Raw genomic sequence first — 25,821 nt, forward strand, 5'->3', positions numbered from 1 at the left:
TCTAAACCTGAGGGTTTAACCCTAACCCTTTATTATTTATTAAATATCTATATACCTGAGGGTTTAACCCTAACCCTTTATTATTTATTAAATATCTCTAAACCTGAGGGTTTAACCCTAACCCTTTATTATTTATTAAATATCTCTAAACCTGAGGGTTTAACCCTAACCCTTTATTATTTATTAAATATCTCTAAACCTGAGGGTTTAACCCTAACCCTTTATTATTTATTAAATATCTATATACCTGAGGGTTTAACCCTAACCCTTTATTATTTATTAAATATCTCTAAACCTGAGGGTTTAACCCTAACCCTTTATTATTTATTTAATATCTCTTAACCTCAGGGTTTAACCCTAACCCTTTATTATTTATTAAATATCTATATACCTGAGGGTTTAACCCTAACCCTTTATTATTTATTAAATATCTATATACCTGAGGGTTTAACCCTAACCCTTTATTATTTATTAAATATCTCTAAACCTGAGGGTTTAACCCTAACTCTTTATTATTTATTAAATATCTCTAAACCTGAGGGTTTAACCCTAACCCTTTATTATTTATTAAATATCTCTAAACCTGAGGGTTTAACCCTAACCCTTTATTATTTATTTAATATCTCTTAACCTCAGGGTTTAACCCTAACCCTTTATTATTTATTAAATATCTATATACCTGAGGGTTTAACCCTAACCCTTTATTATTTATTAAATATCTAACCCTTTATTAAACCTTTTATTAAACCTGAGGGTTTATTCTACAGCAGTGTCATTCTTAATATGACCACCAGAGGGAGACATTTTCAAACCAACGAACAACAACATGAGGGAATTTAAATAAGACTCAATATAACCAGCATATTAGTAAAATAAGAGAAGGAAGGAAAGGAAGAAAGGAGGAAGGAGAGAAGAAAGAAGCAGCCACAGTCTATGAAAAGTGAACTGGCAGCACCAGTGTTCAGTTGTCTTAGATACATTACAGCTATATATCTTTCTACATGGTTGACTATACCTCACTGTTCTCCAGTTAACAACCTTTATCTGACATCCATCTTTGCTGCAGCCGGGGATCGAACCGTGGACCTTCTGCTGCTGTAACTAAGCTAACTCTGGACAACAGCGTCCTCATGTGGCCAAACCACGCAGCTGCAGCCATGTCCAGAGCACGTGGAGAAGTGCATCAGTTCAATGACAACATCCGGGCTTTCTACTTTAGGAGGAAAGCTGCAAACATTCAACTCTTAGATTCATCTCAACTATTTGGGTAATCCATTAATCCGTTTGAATCAAAAACAGGTAAACTAATGTGATGTCAGCTTGTTAAATGTGAATATGTTCTAGTGTCTTCTCTCCTCTGGGACAGGAAACTGAATATCTTTGAGTTTGGGACAAAACAAGACATTTGAGGACGTCATCTTGGGCTTTTTAGGAAACACTGATCCACATTTTTCACCATTTTAAAATAATGTTAGCTGCAGCCCGTTTCAGGAGTAAATGACATCAGTTTAAGGTAGCCAACAGATGAAGAGCTCTGTTCCAAATAATAGCAGAACGGCTGCGTCCCAGCTCCGGAGCTGATACGCAGAGCTTCTATTGTTGCGGGACGCCGGATAGTAGAAGGTTGTATATTATATATGTTGCATGTTACATTTCCACTGTTTAGACACAAAAGCCCGCTCTATTTTTCTTTTTCAGTTCCCGCCATGGATGTATGAAGAGAACTGGATACAGCGTTTGGCGGGAAGCTCCGTTCAGTCCAATGAGAGTTGCTGAAAAGCGCATAAACCAATCATGGAGCTTGGCTCTTCCGCGTTGACTGGCCCATGACGTCACGATGGACAAGCCCACCAGCAACAGTTTGTTTGTCTTTTTGTAGCAACATGCTCGTCCATGAGCTTCTCTCTCGTGTCTCTTACATCCACGGTTAACGTAGCAAACTCATAACTCGCCGTTTCATTGTCTGAAATATTCACTAACGTTAAACATTGTGCTTTCGTTGTTCCTGATCGTTTACACGCTTATCTAAATAAACGATGGATGTATTTAGACAACCAAGGCAGCCCGGTCTCATGGCAGTTCGTGATATGGTCACGTTATTGAATCTATTGAGTCGTGGACAGGACACGATAATGAAGGTTTTTTCGTGTGGTGATTATGAATTTTAAAGCAATGTATTTCAATGGAAGCATATTCAGTGATCACAGCACGGTGACAGTAGAGAGAAGTATTGATAAGGCGAAAGTCTGCGTAGGGAGGTTGGTCGGGGGGGAGGATGGGTCAAATAACACGGGACTTTCACCCCGGAGACCGGGGATGGTGTCCCGCGTGTGGCGGTTCCTTTCCCCGATATTCTCTTCCTAACCACAACTGTCCCGTTGTTGTGGCGTTTCGTTTCCCCGTTGTTGTGTGCCCCTGCGCCCGGGTATTGCGTCCCGCGAGTGGCGGCCCGTCCTGTTGTTGTGGCCGGCGAGTGGCACCTCATTTCCCCGTTGTTGCGTCCCCCAGAGCAGGTTCAAAAATTGTGACCTGTACACGAATCAATAGATCAAAATAACGTGACTATTTCACAACCTGGCGTGAGACCGGGTTGACCAAGGAGATGTAATCATTATGTCGTGCTACTAGCTTCTAGCTAGCTACTAGCGAGCTACTACTGAGAGACGCTGACCAAGTGTCAGTATTTTATGAGTTCAGAGTGAGAACGAGGTGCTAACTTATTAAATGCTCCTCTGGGTCGTATGTAAGGGTTAATGCCCGACGAGGTGTCCATTGTCAGGTATTAATGGACGACGGCGAGGCGTGAAGTCCATTACTACCTGACAATGGACACCTCGAAGGGCATTAACCCGCTTATACCATGGTCACTTGCCAAATAACATATTTTTAAAACATTAGTTCACATTTTAATTAGTTTTACAATCGAAATCTAAAGTTTATCCAAACAATAACTCCGTTTCCCCTGGTTACACCTGACAGTTTGACGAATACCTGGAACAATCATTCCCATCCATCAGGTTCTTATGCAATGCAAATGTTGTTCTCTCCACCAGGAATTAGGAAGGACCTTAGATGCGACTTGCGTCCCTTAGCAACCGGAGATATTTATATAGTCCGCACAGCTGATAGAACCCTTCAGTTTAGCTATGAGCCAGAAAGCTAACGCTATGCTAGCAAGATCCAAAGTCAATAACATTGTGTACAGTTGGCAATCAGTAAAAATAATTTGACAGTATGTTGAAGAACAAGACAAGCTAGCTATCAGCCATGTCATTGTCCCCAAAACAATATAACGACTTTTACGAAGAATTTGATCCGCGATGTGTAACGTTACTGTCGGCTGCAGCGGCGCAGCCTGAAGCAGCGAGCTAAACAGTGAACGGGATGTGAGATAACGTTATTCGCTGTGAAACTGAGTCAGTCCAGAGGGCCAGTATGACTCATAGTAAGTTCTACCATAGACATAATATAATATATTATGTCTATGGTAGAACTTACTTTTTGCAGCCTGTGTGTTTTAGCGCCATCCTGTGGTGTTCAGAGGACGATTTGGAAATAATAAATCCACATTTCCTTTTTGATTTAATGTAGCGCATTCATTTAGAACAGTAAACAGTCAGTTTCACCGAACTCCTTTAGTAGGTGTCCTATATCACTTTTTAATGGACACCCTGCAGCCAATCAGAATCGAGTATTCACCCAGACCATGGTATAATAGAGGATTATACCATGGTTTCACAGCGAATAACGTTATCTCACATCCCGTTCACTTTTCAGCTCGCTGCTTCAGGCTGCGCCGCTGTGAGGTGAGCTGTTGCGGACTTCGGCGGACTTTTTTTGCGGACTTCGGACTCCATTAATACCTGACAATGGACACCTTGTCGGGCATTAACCCTTACATAAACAACAGAATCACCTTATAGATTGGAGGACTGGTTGGTGTATTTGTGTGTGCGCAGGCTTGGAAAACATATGTACTGTAACAATATCAACATTGGTAGAAAACATATGTACTGTAACAATATCAACATTGGTAGAAAACATATGTACTGTAACAATATCAACATTTGTAGTGAGCTGATGACTTTGTGCATTTTATAATTACATGTTTCCTTGTAAAGCATGTGGTGATCTCCGATAGTGCTTTCTAAATTAACATGCTTATCTCACCTCACATGGAAATATGAGGGTTGGTTTTGTTAGTCAAATTTATGATCCTAACCCTTAACTCTAAGTCACACAGCAGTTTGTTAAAACAGTCAATGTAATCTTTGAGCCACACCTTTCTGCTGTTGATTCATATAGACTTGAAACCTTTCTTATTCTGAGAGCAGATTCTGCAACATTAAAGTGCTCATATTATGCTTTTTGGCTTTCCCCCTTTCCTTTATTGTATTATATATCTTTTCGTTAATGTTATAGGTTTACAAAGTGAAATAGTCCAAAGTCCCCCCCAAAGGGACTTACCATCTCCAACAGAAAACACTGTTCACAAACTGCTCCAAACAGCTCTATTGTAGTCCAGCCTTTACTTCAGAGACAAACGTGGTCACTTTGGAACACACGTTATAATGCTCGCCTAGCTGCTAGCATGGCACGCCCTCATACTCTGCTTCTGACTGGCTAGTAGTCTTTACCTAGGTACTGTCTGACTTATCTAACTCTGGGGAATACGGGGAATAAGATAATGTCCCAATAAGTCGTGTTCCTTTAAGGAGCAAAGCAATGCTCAGGGGCCCAATAAAAGTCTGAGTCAGGCCCTGATGGCAGCAGGGTATGTTTGTACAGAACACACAGGGCATGTGTGATACAGTATGTGAGGTGTTGCCCGATACAGGACACAACAACAGCACAGAGCACCTGAGTTAGAGTCACGCCTTCTTCTTCCTGCCTGCATGGTCAACTCCTGCAATGATTACAGGTTTACTGTGTCCTGCAATCATTCAAAGATTGACATCATGGAGGGGAAGCTGCTGGTTTGTGCTGCAGTGCTCCTGGTTTTAACTGCAGGTCAGTGTCTCAGTCCGGTTATTAATCTGGATTTATAATGAAAGGAAATCTAAATAGAATGTTGTATTTTTGTGCAATAATAGCAAATTCAGACACTTTATTTGAGTGTTCATGACTGTTGTCATTAAGTGTCTTTCGGTAAATTATGACACTTTTAAAGGAACACGCCGACTTATTGGGAATTTAGCTTATTCATCGTAACCCCCAGAGTTAGACTAGTCCATACACACCCTTCTCATCTCCGTGCGTGCTGTAAAGCTGTCTGACGGCTCCAGCAGCATCAGGCCAGCACAGATCCTGCATTTGACTGGTTCCAGTAATCCTACTGCTCCGAATAAGTGACAAAATAACACCAACATGTTCCTATTTACATGTTGTGATTTGTAGAGTCACAGCGTGTACAAAAAACAAGGTCACATGACACACAGCCATCTTCTAACCTTAAACAAACCGGGAACTATATTCTCAGGCGGAAGAATATAGTACTTGGGTGGAGTGATATGCTCGCAGCAAGCCTGTCTGAGAATATAGTTCCCGGTTTGTTTACGGTTAGAAGATGGCTGTGTGTCATGTTTCTGTTTAACGCTGTAACATTCTAACATGTAAATAGGAAATGTTGATGTTATTTTATCTTCTTGAATGGAGCAGTAGATGAAACCAGTTACCTGCAGGATCTGTGCTAGGCTAAGCTAATGCTGGAGCCGTCAGACAGCTTTACAGCACACACTGAGATGAGAAGGGTATGTATGGACTAGTCTAACTCTGGGGGTTACGGTGAATAAGATATATTCCCAATAAGTTGGCGTGTTCCTTTAAGCATTGTCTGAGATGTCTGTCATGACAACTTGACATTAATGAAGACAACAATCTGTGTTATGACAACTTGAAATTAAACAAGACAACATAACCTGTCATACATGTCATGACAAGCCCAATTATCAAACTTCAATAAACTAGTTAGCTTTATGTGTTAACATTACATTAAACTGTCATTAAGAGTTTTTTTTTTTTTACATCGGCTGTCATGAGAGCATTATAATTGTGTCATGAATAATATCCTTGACCTCAAGTGACAGGGAAACCATTTGGTCTTGTTATTAAAATGTCTTAAAAGTTATCAGACCAACTTGAAGACCTCTTAATGACAGTTTAATGTAATGTAAACGCATGAAGCTAAATAGTTTACTAAAGTTTGATAAATGGGCCTGTCATGTTGTCTAGGTTAATGTCAAGTTGTCATGACAAAGACATCTCGGACAATGCTAACTTTGCATTAAAAGTGTCATAATTTACAGTCATGAACACTCAAAATGACTCCTTCATGTTCATGACAGTGACATGTTATAATAATAACACTGTCATGTTATAATGACAGTGACATGTTATAATGACAGTGTCATGTTATAATAATAACATGTTATAATAATAACAGTGTCATGTTATAATAATAACATGTTATAATAATAACAGTGTCATGTTATAATAATGACTGACGTTATAATAATGACTGTGACATGTTATAATAATAACAGTGACATGTTATAATAATAACAGTGACATGTTATAATAATGACAGTGACATGTTATAATAATAACAGTGACATGTTATAATAATGACAGTGTCATGTTATAATAATAACAGTCATGTTATAATAATGACTGACATGTCATAATAATAACAGTGACATGTTATAATGATAACAGTGACATGTCATAATAATAACAGTGACATGTTATAATAATAACAGTGACATGTTATAATAATAACAGTGACATGTTATAATAATGACAGTGTCATGTTATAATAATAACAGTGACATGTTATAATAATAACAGTCATGTTATAATAATGACTGACATGTTATAATAATGACTGACATGTTATAATAATAACAGTGACATGTTATAATAATAACAGTGACATGTTATAATAATAACAGTGACATGTTATAATAATAACAGTCATGTTATAATAATGACTGACATGTCATAATAATAACAGTGACATGTTATAATAATAACAGTGACATGTCATAATAATAACAGTGACATGTTATAATAATAACAGTGACATGTTATAATAATAACAGTGACATGTCATAATAATAACAGTGACATGTTATAATAATAACAGTGACATGTTATAATAATAACAGTCATGTTATAATAATGACTGACATGTCATAATAATAACAGTGACATGTTATAATAATAACAGTGACATGTTATAATAATAACAGTGACATGTTATAATAATAACAGTGACATGTTATAATAATAACAGTGACATGTTATAATAATGACAGTGTCATGTTATAATAATAACAGTCATGTTATAATAATGACTGACATGTCATAATAATAACAGTGACATGTCATAATAATAACAGTGACATGTTATAATAATAACAGTGACATGTTATAATAATGACAGTGACATGTTATAATAATAACAGTGACATGTTATAATAATAACTGTGACATGTTATAATAATGACAGTGTCATGTTATAATAATGACAGTGTCATGTCATAATAATAACAGTGACATGTTATAATAATAACAGTGACATGTTATAATAATGACTGACATGTTATAATAATAACAGTGACATGTTATAATAATAACTGTGACATGTTATAATAATGACAGTGACATGTTATAATAATGACTGTGACATGTTATACATGTTATAATAATGACTGTGACATGTTATAATAATAACAGTGACATGTTATAATAATAACAGTGTCATGTTATAATAATGACTGACATGTTATAATAATGACAGTGTCATGTTATAAAAATGACTGTGACATGTTATAATAATGAAAGTGGCATGTGATAATACTGATAGTGGCAGTGTTGTGCCTGAACGCATTCATTGAACGATAGTTCAATGAATGCGTTCATATTTTGGGGGAACGTGAACTGAACATACTGTATTACTGCCTGATGAACATTACTGTGAACTCCTTCATTCTGGTGTCTGTGAAAGGCGCGCTCTCTCAGTTTAACTTTGTCCAATAGGGCGCCAGATTTCTATAGAGCCTTCCAGGCCAAAACCGGGCTAAAACACACCGTAAACAGGCCTTCATATGTAGCGGAAAAAACACCCAATCTGGCAACACCAGCCACCAGTGTCACACCGCCGAATGCGTCATCAAAACTAATAAACTGAAGTCCTGCTGACTCACTGGGAAATGAGTTTCAGTCTCATTCTCACAACAAATGAATGGCTGTCACTTTTGTTTCTGTGAATTAGCCTATATTTTATAGACTTTTTCCTAAATAACTATAACAGAACAAGGTGGCTATACCTATAAGAAATACGTTCAAAAAAAGAGAAAGTATAAAACAAACATTTGTCACAATCATTTATTAAGAGTAATTAAGTAAAAGGGGACATTTATGTTTACTAAAGTACTCTAATTTTCTACAAATGTGAGGTACTTGTAGGTGTGTTTCTATTTCAGTTACTTAAAGCTTTAGTTCGTAACTTTTTAATATTAATGAACGTCCATTACATTCAAGCCCAATGGGTTGCTACAAAGCTAATTAAGACTACCAGCTCCACACAACTCAAGCTGTGTAAATATCTAATGTTAGAAAAAGAACATATGAATAAATTATTTAAATATAACTTTTCACTCATCCACACGATGTTCACAACACGTTCAAACGAGGCAACGCCCCTTTAGGAGACAGGAGGTGAGGACCGTTTCATACCATCTTTAGTATGGCGGCGGTTGCCAGTAATCGATTCCTGCGCCCGCCTGGCTCATCTCGAATAAGCCTATTTTCCCCGTTCAACATCTCCGTAGACGTTTCATTAAATGCTGTTATCAAAGAGACTGAAGTCTGGAACCGAGCAGCTCCGAGATGAATCGTGACCATTAAACATTTGATTTGGTGCAAAAAACATTTTGAAAACGCCAAATAAAAAAAAAAGGGCAAAGGAACAAGACTGTGTACAGAAACCGTCATAAACTTCAGTGGGAGCAGTTAGCTAGCCGTTCGCGGGCTCGGTAAACATTTCCATGGTAACAGTGAGCTCCGCCAATCAGAGATGTTGCTGTTACGCCTAGGATTGTGGGTAGTGTAGTACTTCTTTATGACACCATTGCTCTATTCATCTTTTCTGTCTTGTTGACTTTTTTTTGACCTCATACCACAAATACCAGGACACAATGCACACACTGTGGTTTCCAGTTTCTTAAAACAACTTCTTGTAAATGCAGCTTAGATTTGCTTCTGAGTAAATGACACAACAGTGTACAACAACTAAATGTATTGTATGTTCTTTGTCTCTCCTACAGAAAGCAACGCACAGTCAGATGGTGAGTCATGTTCTTAAACTCGGCAGAGATTACACACTGTTCACACACAACAGTAACTATATGTAACTTTGTAATGTTTCTGAAACGGTGTAATGTTCCATCTGATGATCATAAATGACCTGTAACAGCAAACGAGACTAACATTGAATAGAACCCGAGTTTTAAATAGTTTTTATTAATGCCTTTGCACGGGTCCCATTTTGCCCACAAATCACAAATAATTTGATGTGACGTTGGTGATTTGAAGGGTTAGTCAAGATTCACCAAAGTCTCACAATAACAAACTAACTAACTGATGGAGGCAGCAGTAGAGCAGCAACTCCCGATGCTCTGTGAGGTAAAATCACTTTTTTTGTCAAAGGAGTCTGGTGGCTTTGAAGAGAGCAGAGATAAAGGCTTCAGTTATCCTTCTAACATTGATATGTTGATACTTAAACTAAACTACCTACCTAAACTGTCAAACTGACCTGTGACATGATTTTTCGGCATAAGCCTACCTCGTTCAAACTATTCTCTAAAACCTCTGATTAAGACATCATTATGGGCCTCCTGCACACTGATAACAGAGTTTCTGACTTTTTCCCTGCAGTTTGTGGCATTGCACCGCTCAACACCAGGATCGTAGGAGGCGTAAATGCTCCACCAGGGTCATGGCCCTGGCAGGTCAGTCTACACAACAGCAACGGACATTTCTGCGGAGGCTCCCTGATCAACAGCCAGTGGGTCCTGAGTGCTGCTCACTGCTTCTCCAGGTGAGCTCTGATCCTGATACATGACCAGAATGGAACTAAGTACTTTTACTTAAGTACTAAGTGGAGGAACGTTATTGTAAATCTTGACAGGGAACATTTTACTGCATTATATACACAGGTTTTAAATGCAAGACTTTTACTTGTAGCGGATCACCTTATAGTGCGTTCCATTTACCTCGAACTCGGAAGCCGGCGCTGGGAATGACGTCACATCGTGTTAGATATAAACAAGTTGGAGGGGGTGTGAAATGTGATATCTTTTAGAATAAAGGATCTTGGGACACGTCTCTGCTGCAGCTGCCATTTTGTGACTGACATCTGACCCGTTCTGATCATACAGCTCAACATTGACCGCCTGCTTGTTTAATGGCTCTGGTTCCGGAAGTGATTTTCCCCTTTTAATATCTCTGTTGGCGTTCATAAAGGCTGATCTAAAGAGTTTTAAGGCTGGAACCGATCCAACCAGCTACCAGATTAATCCTGACCATAGAACATTTAATTTGGTACAAAAAACATTTTGAAAATGACAAAAACAAGTCAAGAGGTACAAGACTGTGAACAGAAACTATCCTAGACTTCAATGGCAGCAGCTCTCTGGAGCTGTTCGCGTGTGCCGTTAACATTTCCATGGTAACAATAAGACTAGAAGGATTGTGGGTAGTGTAGTACATCTCCATGACATGGCAAATAAAACATTTTTCTTAAAACTAGGTTGATATCATACAGACTTCTAGCTTTTATAGGAGCAGAAGACTTTCATTTCACAATCTCACAGCTCGTAGTAAGTCTACCTTGGATGATTTAGACATTATGGGATGGTTTAGACCAGGGGTCGGCAACCTTAAGCACGCGTGCCCATGGTGGCACGCGTGCCTAAGGTTGCCGACCCCTGGATCTTAACCAATGGCACGCTGGCAATATGTGTGCAAGAGAGTTAGTGATGTGTTGAAATCATGGTTGAAATGCTGAAGCACTCTCTCATCCGCATGCCAAATTACAACGTTCACAGTTGCGCAACCTGTTATTTACGGTATTTTGACTCATATCTCTGACTGGGAACAATACAGAGAGGCTTACTAACGGCCGCTGGGGCAGATGAACTAACGCTAGTCTTGTTACTGTAAGTAGGCTACATTAAAACCTTCGTGAGTTAAAATTCAATACTTATTAATGCACTCACCTGTGTAGACCGGCATAGACATGTAGAAAGCGATATTTCCATCTGCTCTGTCAGCTCAGTACACTCTTGTCCGCTGCACTGTTTTACGCAAACACAGCTCTACTCTGCAAATAGCAAATTTTTACAAAACCAGCTAAAGCAGAAGCTGTCGGCTTGTAGTCTGTTTATCTTAGTTTGCAGGGAATCTTGAACTTTTGACAAATTCTTATAAACTTAAGCTGGCAGAAGAAACCATCCTCTCCGCTGGAATGGTAAATATGGATGCATTATAAGACCAAAACAAAGATATGTGGCAACTTATTATGGACATGAATGACTAATAACGCAATCGTTATGTTCGTGTTCTTCATTCTTCATAATGATGCTGGTTGTGTTATTTTGCCACAGTATCGTTTCATTGAAAATGAGGCATACAGGACCTGCTTATCAGTCCATTCATCATTAAAGCTGGCCTCAACTTTTCTTCAGGCTCTTTGACGGTGATATTTTTGTCAGCCCATTTTCCACCAATCAGGACGCTTTATACTAAAAACATGTTTCCATAATCATAATAATATACAATAATAATAACTACAAGGTCCTGATTATGAGAAATAAATGTTTTCAAATGTTGCTATGGAATAAAATTACGGATTCCCTGGATATTACATTTTGATGTGATGTCATAATTAAACTTAATGTTGACATGGCACACTAATAAACAAGAAATTTGAAAAGGGCACTTCATATCAAAAAGGTGTGTGTGTGTGTGTGTGTTGGAACAACATTTCACAGATGAAAGAAGGTGTTTTACTATATTGTATGTATTAATCACGATGTCCTGTTTCTGTTCTGTTTCTCAGCAACAGCATGACAGATTTAACTGTTTATCTCGGACGTGAAACCCAACAATCCGTAAATCCTAACGAGCAGTCCCGGACGCTGGCAGAGATCATCATAAATCCAAACTATAACCCTAACACACACGACAATGACGTCTCCTTGTTGCTTCTGTCCTCTCCTGTTACCTTCACCGACTTCATCAGTCCGGTGTGTCTGGCGCCGGGTGGCAGCACCTACGCTGCCGGGACAGTCTGCTGGGTCACCGGATGGGGAACCATCTCAAGTAGCGGCAGTGAGTTTATTTAATGTATTACTAATAGTGAATGCTCGTATGGATTTATTCAGTTTGTTTGTTGAAGAAAACATGCAGAGGTTGAAGAAGTACTCAGCTTCTCCCCAGCATTGGACTCTTGTTGTTCTCTCCACCCGGTGTTGCCAATTCTTTGTCAATTAAAGTAGCTAGCACTAGCTTAAAAAAGTCGCTTAAAGTAGCTAGATGACGTCATACGCCCTCTTGCATATTCGTGACATCATTGCACAATAATTTGCATAAAGCTTAGTGGTTCTGTCAGCAAGATGGAAATAAATATAAATCTAGCTAAATAATCACGAGCTCACTACAGGAAAAATACAGCCGCCATGACAGCACCTGATTAGATGAACGCTTCAGTCATGGGCGGTCTGTGTCCAGAATTTTAAAACGGACCAACATCGTTTAGAAACCTCCCTTTTTTACAAAAATAGTTTCCTGAAATGAGTAAGCTAAAGTTGGTATGCGTAAGTTTTCGTACTAGAAAACAAACCCATTCATGAGAATGCGTTGGTGTGTTCATGGTGATGAAGGAACATGTCAGCCAGTGCAACACTGTGGCTCACTGTGGTTTGGTTTTTTATGAAAAATCGGGCTGTGACCCAACTCAACATTAATATCTCCTTTTCTTCTATTTCAGCTCCTCTTCCATTCCCTCAGATGCTGCAGGAGGTCAGCGTTCCCCTTGTGTCCAACACGCAGTGTAACGCTGCTTATGGAATAATCACAAGCAACATGATCTGTGCTGGTCTGACGGCGGGAGGGAAGGACTCCTGCCAGGTGAGTCTGTCTGCAGAGCTCTGCCCCAACACCTGATGACAAACACGTTTAAAACGGCACGGCTCAAAAGAGCAGTTCCTGAAATGATGTCATGACTTTTTACTGCACTCCATTTATCGGACAGCTTAAAGCTTTAGTGCGTAACTTTTTGATATTAATGAACATTCAATGTTTCATTCAAGCCAAATGAGTTGCTACAAAGCTAATTAAGACTATCAGCTCCACACAACTCTCTCAGTATGACTACAGTATGTTCAGAAGATTGGGCCGTCCGGCGAGGTCATTATTGAGTGAAGATAATGACCTCTTCTGAAGAGTATCATGTTTTTGTTATTTTTATTTTTTTATCCTCCGTGTCCTCCTTGGCTACTAGCATTCACAGAGGATTTGAAAGTTCACCGAGAGGAAGCCTCTCTTTTGCTGGATCACCCTGATCACAGTCACACATTCATACCTAGAAGCTGCCCAGTACAACCACAGTCTGATCTGATCACATTCATACTGGAAGCTACCCAGTACAACCACAGTCTGATCTGATCACATTCATACCTGGAAGCTGCCCAGTACAACCACAGTCTGATCTGATCACATTCATACTGGAAGCTACCCAGTACAACCACAGTCTGATCTGACCACATTCATACCTGGAAGCTACCCAGTACAACCACAGTCTGATCTGATCACATTCATACCTGGAAGCTGCCCAGTACCACCACAGTCTGGTCTGATCACATTCATACCTGGAAGCTGCCCAGTACCACCACAGTCTGATCTGATCACATTCATACCTGGAAGCTGCCCAGTACCACCACAGTCTGATCTGATCACATTCATACTGGAAGCTGCCCAGTACCACCACAGCCTGATCTGCTGGGCCACTGAGCAGCTCCACTGGAGCGGTTCGGGTTAAGTGCCTTGCTCAAGGGCACCTCACTGGTGGTAATGAGGGAGGGACAAGCGCTGCTCTTTCACTTTCCCCACCCAGATTTTATCCTGTCGGTCTGGGGATTGAACCTCCTGGTCACAAGCTCTCTTCTCTAACCTTTGGGCCACCACGGCCCCATGGGGGAGACAGAAACTACGTGCTATAGCTTTAAATTACTTCATAGATTCAGATTCAAATAAACAAAATATAATCAGCTAATGAATTCTGATGTTTTATTTTAGATTATGAGCCATTTGAAGTAAAAAGTAAAGCCCTGTAATAACAGCACCACATTGACTGCTGCTGTATGAGAGCCCAAAGCAGCACTTAAGTCCTGAGTTATAGTTCTGTGTTGAATCTACATTGTAGTCAAGAAGCAGAACCATAAATCAGGACTTAGGTTGAGTGAGTGGGTCAAAACATAGCGCTCAAGCTGGGGCGCAGAGTTCTCCTACCAGGAAACTGGTTGGTTTCCCCTGGACTGATTTAATCCACACCCTTTTTTTTTCTAATCTTAACTAGTAATTTTGGTGCCTAAACGTAACGTGAACGTCTTCACCGCGTGACTCACTTTTTGTTGGCTAAAGTCCACTCTGAAAGGGTCGCCATCTAGCAGTGCTCTGTACCTGGCTCACGGTCACCATTAACTAAGTTTAAATGTAACTGTACGGGATATGTGGGGGTGGGAATAGATAAGGAAGGAGTGCAAATGCAAGACGAGACTATTATAGTTTTTTTTTTTTTTTTTTTTAAACATTGTTATTGCTTTTTTGTTTTAGTACATCACCATCTAACACTTACAACATCATGAACATATGGCAGAAGTGAAAACAATAATTAAAACATTAATAATACTGAAAGGACCAAAATATGTGAACAAATAAAGATGGCAACAACAAATAAATAAAAACAATAATAGAAATAAATAAATAAAACAAAAAGTAAAATAAATAAATAAAAATAAAATTAAAGGATAATAATAATAATAATAATAAAATAAAAATTAAAGAATTAAAATTAAATAAATAAATCTTGATATAGATTACAGCGTACATTCCCAAACACAATTCAGACATTTTCCATCATCTTATTCTCCCACTGCCTCCCCCATATCTCCACTCCTTAACAGTTCCAGAAACATCTTCCAAATATTATAAAAAAACATTTTTCTTTCCTTACAAGATAAAGTACAATCATCTGAATAAATGCCTAAAATACATAACTTAGGGCAAAAAGGTACAGGGGAAGTTGTGATCTGAGATATATACTTTAACACTGATCTCAACATTTTTTTAATCTCTTCACACATCCATAAACGGTGATATAACGTACCCTGTTGAGTATTACATTTATAACATAGATCAAGTATATTAGGATCAAATTTATTTAATTGTACAGGGGAGATGTATGTCCGCATTGTCCAATTAAATTGTATCATTCTCAATTGAGTATTGATGGTTTGAGTATGTGTCTTTAAACATATTTTACTCCATTCAGCAAGTCAAATATCTTCTTGTAAGTCACGTACCCACTCCTGTCTTTTACTATCAGTTTTCCTTATGGTTTTCAACCAACAAGTTATAAAACTGGGAGACCAGTCTCTTACCAAAACAGTTTTTTGTAACATGTGTTTCTAAGACAGAGAATGGGGGTTGTATCACTGAATTATTTAAGTGTGTCAGAATAAAACTTCTAAGTTGTAAATACTTAAAGAAGTGTTTCTGTGGTATATCAAACTTTACCTTTAACTCACTGAATGACAATAGAGTATAATCCTCATATACATCCTGTAATTTCACTATGCCCTTGTTCCACCATGTTTTAAAACCCATGTCATTCTTAGCCGGGGCAAAGTGTTCATTACCCCAGATTGGGGAGAAACAAGACAACCTTGGAGAGTGATCCAGCATTTCTTGTACTCCATGCCAAACAAGAATAGTGTTTTTAACAAACGGATTAGTAGTACTTTTCTTTAATGTTTTAAAAGATGCGGAGTATAAGTAGGTATTCAATGACAAACCTTTTGAGGACAGTTTTTCAATTTCTAACCACGGCAAGAAAACCTCTTTCGAAAACCAAAACATTGTGGTCCTCAACTGAGCAGCCCAGTAATACCATTCTAGATTTGGCAATTGTAGCCCTCCTCTGTCATAAGGTTAATTTAAGAGGGAGAGTCTGAGTCTTGGCTTCCTATTGTTCTAGATGAAATTAGAAAGAAGCTTTCTGATCCTAGGAAAAAAAGAAGGTGGAGGGGCCAGCGGAATCGACTGAAAAATATATAAAAATTTAGGTAATATAGTCATCTTTATTATGTTTATTCTGCCCATTAAAAAGAGCCGCAGTGTTGTCCACCTAGTGATCTCTTCCAACACCTCTCACCATGGGCTCATAATTGGCTGTGCTAAGCATACTTATTTTTGGAGTTATTCTGATGCCCAAGTATTTAAATCCCTCTGTGGCATTCATAAATGGGTGGGATACTACTGGTTTCTGCCTCTCGTTTATGTTTAAGAACATAATAGACGACTTTTCTTTCTTCACTTTGAACCCAGAGATACTACCAAATTGAACAACTCCAAGAGAGATGGTATTCATTCAGCAAGATGCGATAAAAACACAATAGTATCATCAGCGTACATTGCTGTGTTGTGTACAATATCACCGGTCCTAATACCATGAATTGAGGGTTGTGATCTAATCGCTATTGCTAAAGGTTCCATGGCTATTACAAATAGTGGAGGAGAAATTGGTGACCCTTGCTTTGTGCCTCGAAATAACTTAAAAGGCTGAGAGATGAGGTTATTAGTAGATACCATTGCAGAAGAATCAACAAGTAAAATTTCAACCCATCTACGAAAGTACTCCCCAAATCCAAAGCGCTTAAGGAGGGCATGAGGGTTAAGCACCTCGAGTAGATGGGGCCATTCGACTCGGTCGAACGCCTTTTCCACGTCGAGTGATAATATTGCAGTATCAGGGGACTCTTCACATTCATAGATTATATTAAGAACTCTCCTCACATTGTGGAACCCCTGACGATTTTGGACAAAACCATTCTGGTCTCCATGTATAATGGCTGGTAGAACACTCTCCAGTCTCATAGCTAGAACCTTAGCTATAATTTTTGAATCAGAATTTAATGGTGATATGGGTCTGTAAGACCTGCTTTATGTAGACGCTTTGCCTGGTTTTAGAATAACAGTGATCAGAGCACTACGTAATGAAACAGGGAGGCAACCTGATTTAAAGGATTCCACATAAACATCCAATAACAGGGCCATTCATTTTGCTTTAAATAGTTTAATATCTATCGGAAGCCCATCTGGACCCGAAGCTTTACCTCCTCTAATGTTTGCAATGGCGTTATAGATGTCATTCAAATTTAATTCCCTCTCCAATTCAGTTTTTGTACCCTCAGAAATACAGGGAAAGACCAATCCCTCCAGGAAACTGTTTTGGTTTACCAGGTCTAGTGGGCTGTCAGAATTGTAAAGAGTTTTATAATATGAGACAAAGGTGCTATTAATTTCTGTGGGATCAGATAATTATCCTTGTTCGTTCCTAATCGTATTAATGGCTCTGTTGGATTCAAGTTTCTTTATCTGCCAAGCTAGAAGTTTACCCGGCTTTTCCCCCTGATCATAAAAAGTTAGTTTCAGTCTTATTAGACCATCTTCAGCCTTAAGCACAGAAAGCTCGTATTTAGCCTTAAGAGTCAATAGTTTTTGTTGTGTTGAATCATCTATGATAACTTCTCTCTCTACTTCTCTAATTTTAGTGTCTAATTCATTCATAGTCTGTTTGAATTTGTTAAATTTAGAGCTGGTGAAGCTTATCGTTTGTCCTCTAATATATATACTTTGAAAGCTTCCCACCTAATGGTTGCAGTTGTTTGATTCGTATTTATTAAGAAGTAGAGATCAATGTTTTCACCTACAAATTTTATAAAGTCAGAATCTTTATTTAAATTAGCAGCCAATTAGCAGAGCTTCTATTCAATTGTTCCACGTTGTAAAATAGTGAGGTTGGGGCATGATCTGACAAAACAATACTATCATATATACAATTAGTTATACTGGGTAGCCGAGATGAGGAAATTAAAAAATAATCTATTCGGGAGTGGGTCTTAAACACTGCTGAGTAGCATGAGAATTCCTTTTTGTTAGGGTTTAGAGTCCTCCACGGATCACAGAGGTTCAGGTCTTTCATATATTGTTGTATTTTCTTTCTTGTTTGAGAATGGGTTGTGTCCATCCCTGACGAGCGATCAAGCTTCGGGTCTAAAGCACAATTTAAGTCCCCTGCCAATATTATCTTACCAGGAAGGGTGGCCATCAACAAAAATAAATTCTCAAAAAATGATGGGTTATCATCATTGGGGCCATATACATTAACCAAATTGATATTTTCTTTCAAGAGAGTTCCTTGAACCACCAAAAATCTACCAGCTTTATCATAAATAGTTTTGTTTACTTGGAAAGGTACTGAATTATGAATTAACATCATAACTCCTCTCGAATGAGAAGGGAAACAGGATGCTAGCACTTTGTCTGGCCAATAAACACTATTAATGACTTAAGTCGTTTAAGCCTGGTAAGAAACTGTTTTAGTTTAGCCAATTTTACCATTCCTCTCACATTCCAAGAAGTAAGTTTAAGATTCTTATTCAAAGTCATCTAAAGCAATACTCCAACAGATTGTGATCAGCTTTTAGTTGTTGGGAAACCTTTAGAGTATCTCTGTGTTGTATTTGGGAGTACACCAGCAACATGACGTGAAAAATACAAAAACAAAAAACTTAAAATCTGCCATAAACGAAACCCCTTAACTGTCAACCTGAACAGGACAGCCCCTCGTCCTACACCACCCTCCTCCTCCCCCTGATCTTGGGGTGCAGCTAAGTGCACAAACTGATCCAATGTAAACAAGGGAGCGGCTAGACCAAACCGAGCAGTCATTGTAACAGAACACAACAAAACTAACAGGATGATTGTGTCCCCTGGCAAAAGTATATAATCTACACAAACAAGTATGCAATGGTCCTCATAAATGTTCTTGCAGCTTAACTCTCATCTAGGAAAGCCAACTATGGTGAATAACCTCTTCTCCAATAAACAAATTCAGCCCACTTAAAAAGGGCACGTGGCAGTTTCTCTTAGTTACCCTGTGAGTCCTCTGTGTTCTGTAAACCTTCGATGAATTTTTCAGCATCTGCTGGGGTTTCAAACTCACGTGTTTGTCCATCGGACGACACTCGTAGTTTAGCTGGGTAAATTAATCCGTAACGTATGTTCATCGATCTCAGTTGTTGTTTTACCCGGTCAAAACCCCTCCTTCGACAGTGGAGATCCGTCGAAAGATCCGGGAAAAACATGATCTCTTGACCACCGCAGATACTGTAACTTTACCTTTGGCCCTTGGTCCGGACTTTATCCTGGAAGTTTAAAAACTTCACTATGAGGACTCTCGGTGTAGTTGATAGATTAGGATGCGTCCGACCGGGCAACCTGTGCGCTCTTTCGATGAGAGGTTGTCTCGGGAATGTTGCTGGTCCCAGCGCTTCGGGGAGCCACTTCTCCAGGAAAGCCACTGCATCATTTATTTCCATCTTCTCCGGCATGTTAATTAGTCGCAGGTTGGATCGACGGGAACGGTTTTCGAGCTCGTCGAGTTTGTTCGTGAGGAGAGTCACTTGTTTAACTAGCTCCTCAGACTTGCCTTTCTCAGCGTTAACGGTGTCCTCTACACTGCTAATGCGCACTTCTGCCTCATCCATGCGTGCCGAGAAGTCCCACACGTCCCTTTTTTAATGTCCTGAATCGCTTTCAAGACCACATCAATCTTTGTGGAAAAGTCATTCCTGATCCCGTCGAGTATCTGAATAACATCCATGTTGTGGGCCGTTCCAGTATCTACGTCCACGTGCAGCACAGGGCTAGTATCACCTGTCGAGTTAGCTAGGCTGTTAGCATCTGAGCTCTCGTCTTCCCCACTCGGAGAAGAGTTTGCTTTAGGTTTGTTTTGTGCTTTCTTCGCCGGCATATTGTCACGGGTATACAGTAATAAGTCGCCACAAGCAATATTTACCACTGTTCATGCCGTTAAAGGAAAGTTTATAGGATTTTACTAAAATATCACCAGGAGCTCACAAAAATGTGTGCTTAGTTCAGCACCATAACCACGCCCCCAATATAGTTTTTTTTTTATTTATTTGAGCTTTTATTTTTAACTTTTATTTTTTTTTTTGGGGGGGGGTTTCATTTTAGTTTACATCTATACAACTACGTTTTGGTTTGAAAACTAATATCTTTAGCTACGTTTACGCTTCACATATGAATACACTACTCTGGTGTTTCCAAGCCCCTAAAACTTTAACATTTGGAAACTCTGCTTCCCCCGTTTTAGTTTGAAAACTCCGGGCTTGCTTTGTAGTCTGGACGGACACAAACCGGGACATTTGACGCACGCCAGTCAATCTTATTGGTGGTGTCTTAATTAACTGCCGTTGCCACATGACGCTCACTTTTTTTGTCTGCTACACTAAACTCTAACGGCCACTAAACTTAACGGAGCTCTGTACCCGGCTCAGTCACCTTTTGTCGGCTAAATGTAACCATAAAGAACGCTGAAATTAGCAGTCATGTGACCGGCCGGCGGTCGCCGTATTTTCTTATTATATCATAGAAATTGTTGTGCATAGCTTTTCGTACGATATCATACAATAAATCATAATAATGTGTTGCGGTAAGTGCAGTAAAAAGTACAATATTTTAACAAAGATGTAGTGGAGTGCAAGTAGAAAGTAGCAGAACATTGAAATAATTGAGTAAAGTACCTCCAAAATGTACAATACTCTAGTAAATTTATAGTTGCAGTATGCTGGTGTTATAAGCGTTCTGTCTGACCTGTTCAGGGGGACTCTGGCGGCCCGTTGGTGACTAAAGTCGGCTCTGTGTGGGTCCAGATCGGAATAGTGAGTTTTGGAGATGGCTGTGCTCAGCCCGGCTACCCAGGAGTCTACACCCGAGTGTCCCAGTACACCTCCTGGATCAACAGCCAGACCAACGGGACATTTGCTACATCTGCAACATCCACTCATCTGGTTTCCCTCTCAGCTCCTCTGCTGCTGTCCTTCTTGCCTATTCTCTTCTCTCTCTTTGTGCTTTCATAGCAACGTCTAATGGTCGGGATCACTGGATTGCTGCCTTATGAGCCTCTGATAGTCATTTGTCTTTATAAACAAGAAAATGACAGAAAGTAGAGACAGAGTCTAATCTTTTGAATTGTCACATCTTTTTCTTTCTTTTGCTACATCTTTTTAAATGTATACTGTATAATGTTATAACTTCTGTATCACGGGAAGATGTCTTATGTTTTCGGTTGGGGCTGCAGCTGACTATTATTTTCATCACCAATCAACCTGCACATTATTTTCTTAATAAATACATTGTTTTTTTTCTATAAAATGATCAGAAGAAATTGGACAAATATATATAATTTCCCATCGCCCAAAGAGATGTATTCAAATAGTTTATTCAACTCAATTACTTTATGGTCACATAAATGTAAGAAAAGCATCAAATTTATTGAGAATAAAGTAAGGGAACGTTTGGATGTTTTGCTGCTATAATGTGAAATTGTTTTAATCTACTGTGGAAACTTTAAGTAGTTTTTTAATGAAGTTAAATTAAAGACGTTATTGTGAAGGTGAAACATTTCTGCGTTTGGTTTAAATAATTTAAACTGAAAATCATTAAAAATACAGATTGATTCCTTTTTCAAATGTTTTGACCTGAATAGACTCTTAAATTTGAATTGTTTATGAAATATTTTGCACTGACTGAATGCAGTTCCGATGATGAATGTATTTATGGACGTTATCCCTCCTGTAGAGAGGACATCCTATGTTATATGTAACTGTTCTCCAGCTCTGAAAGCAGAACACCTGTTGAGGACTCCTGACACCTGAAGAGATGTTACAAGTTACATCACCGGTTGGGTAGGAACAGGTTTCCTAATCTTAAAACGAAGGCAACATTTCCTGCAGTAACACAACTTTCCAGTCCAGACAGAGAGACTGAGGGGAAATGACACTAATGGAGCTCAGCGCAAATTCTTTCAGGAAGACTTCTAAATAACTTCAATCACAACTATCTCTTCCTAAAACTATTCAGCTGTTAAGAGGTTTTACTTTTCAGTAAACCAACCAGAAATGGCCACAAAATTCATGATCCAATCACAGCATGATACTGCTTTAACCCTCATGCCCTCCTTTAAAAAAAAAAAAAAAAACACTGGACACCTTCGAGGCAAAAATGTCCACGCACACAAAAACTGTTATTAAATCATCTATCAATATTTTTTTCTGCTGTTTTTTCAGAAATCACTTAAACAACTTCTAACCTAATCAAAACCACCAAACATTCAAACATTTTTAGGATTTTAACCCTTTGATGATGACCATCAGGGTGCTGTAGGAGACTGCTGCCTCTCCGGTAGCTCTCCAGATTTTAGCTCTTTTAACCTATTTTATCCTCTTTCTTTCTACTTTTTATTTTACACTTCTTGCGAAGAGATTGTGTGTTTCATAAATATCCTATGGATATTTCAAACTTTAAAATGCAACCAAGAGCCAGCTTTCTCACTTACTCAAGAGTGGAATTGCTGGATCTGCGCACAAAGGGACGAGCAGGGATACGGCACCCTATCCCGGCGGAGCTGAGGAGGAGACCCAGTGGCTGCAAGGCTGGGGCTAAGCTGAAGGACAACCTAGCGGAGAATCGGAGGCACTACAAGCCATCGATTCCATCCGTAATCATGGGGAATGTGAACTCGCTGCCTAACAAGATCGACGAGTTGTCGGGGCTGAACAACCAGTGGCTCTACCGTGAGAGCAGCTTGTTCATCTTTACGGAGACATGGCTAAACCACCTTGTACCGGATGCTAACGTGGAACTGCCGTGAGAGCCGACAGAGACACAAAAGCGAGTGGAAAAAGCAAAGGTGGGGGACTCATCATGTATGTCAACAACCGCTGGTGTAACCCAGAATTGTGCGTGCGTGTATTAGCTTTAAAATGCGTTGTTTCCTTGTCACAAGACAACAGAAATCAGAATTAAGGGAGGAGACAGGACACAGCAAAAAATACGATCCTGAGTTAAAGTTAGGTTTCACCTGGCCGGGGTCCCAGGCTGCACCTCTGCTGCAGTGTTAAAGAGACTGGGAGGAATGCCGATCACGCATTTCTGGTTTTCTGTGGAGAGCGAGCGATTTCCCCCAGATCTCCACTAAGGCTATGAAAAGTCCTAATCCCCTTCACCTGCACCTGCTTTTGTGAGTGGGTTTCCCGAATGTTTTGAGTGTAGCCCCGAATGTATTTTGAAAAGTTGACTGATAAATATGAAACCGGACGTCGCTTGTCCACTCTCGCTGTAAAAAGCTGTACAGCTTCAGGTTTATGGATGCGCTCTGCTGTGGAGATGCTGCGACAGATGTGTCCTGTTTGTGCTCTGTGTATTTCTGCCATAGCCAGCTAGTTTCGGGTTTCCACCTCCGATGTAGAGCAGCGTTCAGCCACTTCCCTAAACTTTGTCTCATTCAGAGACCAGAGTCCCAAACGGGGCTCAGAGTCTGTCAGGAGGTCTGAGATCTAACGTATCAACAGAGACATTACTTAATGCACAGCAGAATATGGTGCAGGTAGAATATTTTCTGTAATATAGTGACTTTATTCTTGTAATACCCTATTATAACTTTACTTTTCTCAAAATATCACGACTCCTCCAAATCTCAGAGAACACAGATGGGATGAGATATATTAGGCGGACGGGATTTTGTAAGCACTGTCAAATATGGTAATAAGCTATTTTCACCTATTTAACGATTCGATTTTTAAAATCTGATTACACCAGTGTGTTCTCCATCCCAAAAAAACCCCAGGGTGTATCCAAAATTATACACTGCCAACTTCTAATTATGAGAAATATAACAATATACTTTAAAACTACAACTCCCATAAGAAACGCCACAGAAGCTGTTACAAAGCTTGAGAACTTGTAGTTCTTCCGGGGTGGGTGAGGGGACTCGTTCGGCTCCTGTTTCTGCTGCCCGTGTCAGTACCCGATCCGTTCCACCTGCACAATCCGTTCTGCGCATGTGCAAAATGACACGTATGCCATGACGTAGACGCAGATGATAATGCTGCGTTCATTCCACCACCACCTTGGAATAACGGCACCGCTTCCACCTGCACGATCCGTTCTGCGCATGCGCAAGATGTTCACACGCTAGCCTCCAGCTAACGTTAGTTAGCTAACGTTTAATTCGGCGGACCGCTAGGTGATTATAGCGGTCTGCCGTTAGCCTCCACCGGGAAGCTAACGTTAGTTTAGCTAACGGTTAATTTGGGTAACCGCTAGCTGATTGCAGCGGTCTGCCGTTAGCCTCCACAGTTAAGCTAACGTTAGTTTAGCTAACAGCTAATTCGGCTAACCGCTAGCTGAGACAGCATGTCAACTTTAAAAGACCCTCAAAATAAAACTTGAAAATAAACGTTAACATATATAACAGCTGTTACGTCAGTTCTACTTTACTTGTGCTCATTTAAAATACAATCACTCAATACTTGTCTTTATTGTTATTACTGTAATGTCTTAATTTAGCTGTAGCTGCTTCTCCCATTAAGTTTAACTTAACGTTATTTTAGACTGAATCTAGCTGCAGAAACAACGTAACCAGTGGGGCGGTGCCTGTTATTTCGAGGTGGCATGAACGCAGCATTATCATCTGCGCCTACGTCATGGCATACGTGTCATCTTGCACATGCGCAGAACGGATTGTGCAGGTGGAACGGATCGGGTACTGACAGCCCGCCGTGAAATGGCTTGATTCCATTTCAGATTGCAGCTGTCCGCCGGCCGGCCGAGCACACGTTACATGAGACAAACACATGAAACTGTATTTTATTATTATTGCTGTCTTTATTGTGTAACTCCTCAAATGCAACGTTAGAAAAAAACATCAATATTACGAATATTATATATTTTGATCTTCTTATCCGCTGAGCGGGACGTACTACGTCACTTCCGGAGTTTTCCGCGGATTCGTTTAAACGTTATTATGGTTCATAACTTACTGGAAAAAAACTGAGCAACGTGTTGTTGCTGGTGACACAACCACTGACTGTATATATGTATATTGAAGCCATCCTGACGTTAAAGACCAGCTGATCGCTGCCCGATTCTTTGAAATGAATGGCCGCATTGCATTGGGGGATATCGGCTTTGAATGCGTCCAGCTTGGGTCATATCTTTATGTTCTGTATTACAGCATATACTGTAATATTTCACCGGTAATAAGACCGAAATAATATTATTAAAATAAAGAAATTAATACCATGATAACATCTAAATAAATGTTGATAGATGTAGCGTTACAGTTTAAAAAATATAAATAAACAAAAAAGCAACCCAGCTTCCCTGGCCGAAATAGACCGAAATAATAACATTAAAAGAAATACATATAAACCATGATGATATCTCGTGAATAATGTTGATTAAAACAGCGGTTATTGGGCTAAAAATACCAATAATAACTGTCACAGATTTCGTTTTTTCTTTCGTCGGTATTTGACGGTGAAAGAATAACATGAATGTCTATCTGACGGACCCCCTCGTCGAAAAATAACGTCAAGGGTACACCTC

The 25,821-nt window shown here is 39.5% G+C and overlaps 1 protein-coding gene across 1 annotated transcript; it reads left to right on the plus strand.

Moving 5' to 3' along the window:
* The first annotated feature begins 4,904 nt into the window (after positions 1 to 4,904).
* On the plus strand, positions 4,905 to 21,821 carry LOC120573834 (trypsin-like). Its single transcript, XM_039823695.1, has 6 exons — positions 4,905 to 5,010; positions 9,330 to 9,350; positions 9,940 to 10,102; positions 12,125 to 12,396; positions 13,055 to 13,194; positions 21,033 to 21,821. Exons 1-6 carry the CDS (start codon positions 4,959 to 4,961, stop codon positions 21,288 to 21,290), a joined length of 906 nt encoding a protein of 301 aa, XP_039679629.1. The 5' UTR covers positions 4,905 to 4,958; the 3' UTR covers positions 21,291 to 21,821.
* The last annotated feature ends 4,000 nt before the right edge of the window (positions 21,822 to 25,821 follow it).

The sequence above is a fragment of the Perca fluviatilis genome, chromosome 15 (genome assembly GCF_010015445.1).
Source record: "Perca fluviatilis chromosome 15, GENO_Pfluv_1.0, whole genome shotgun sequence".
Lineage (NCBI taxonomy): Eukaryota > Metazoa > Chordata > Actinopteri > Perciformes > Percidae > Perca > Perca fluviatilis.

Excerpts from the sequence above, each read along its gene's own strand:
- LOC120573834 (XM_039823695.1), top strand. The coding sequence starts at position 4,959 with ATGGAGGGGAAGCTGCTGGTTTGTGCTGCAGTGCTCCTGGTTTTAACT. Across the intron at positions 12,397-13,054 it reads AACCATCTCAAGTAGCGGCA|CTCCTCTTCCATTCCCTCAG; the intron begins GTGAGTTTATTT and ends CTTCTATTTCAG. Across the intron at positions 13,195-21,032 it reads GAGGGAAGGACTCCTGCCAG|GGGGACTCTGGCGGCCCGTT; the intron begins GTGAGTCTGTCT and ends TGACCTGTTCAG.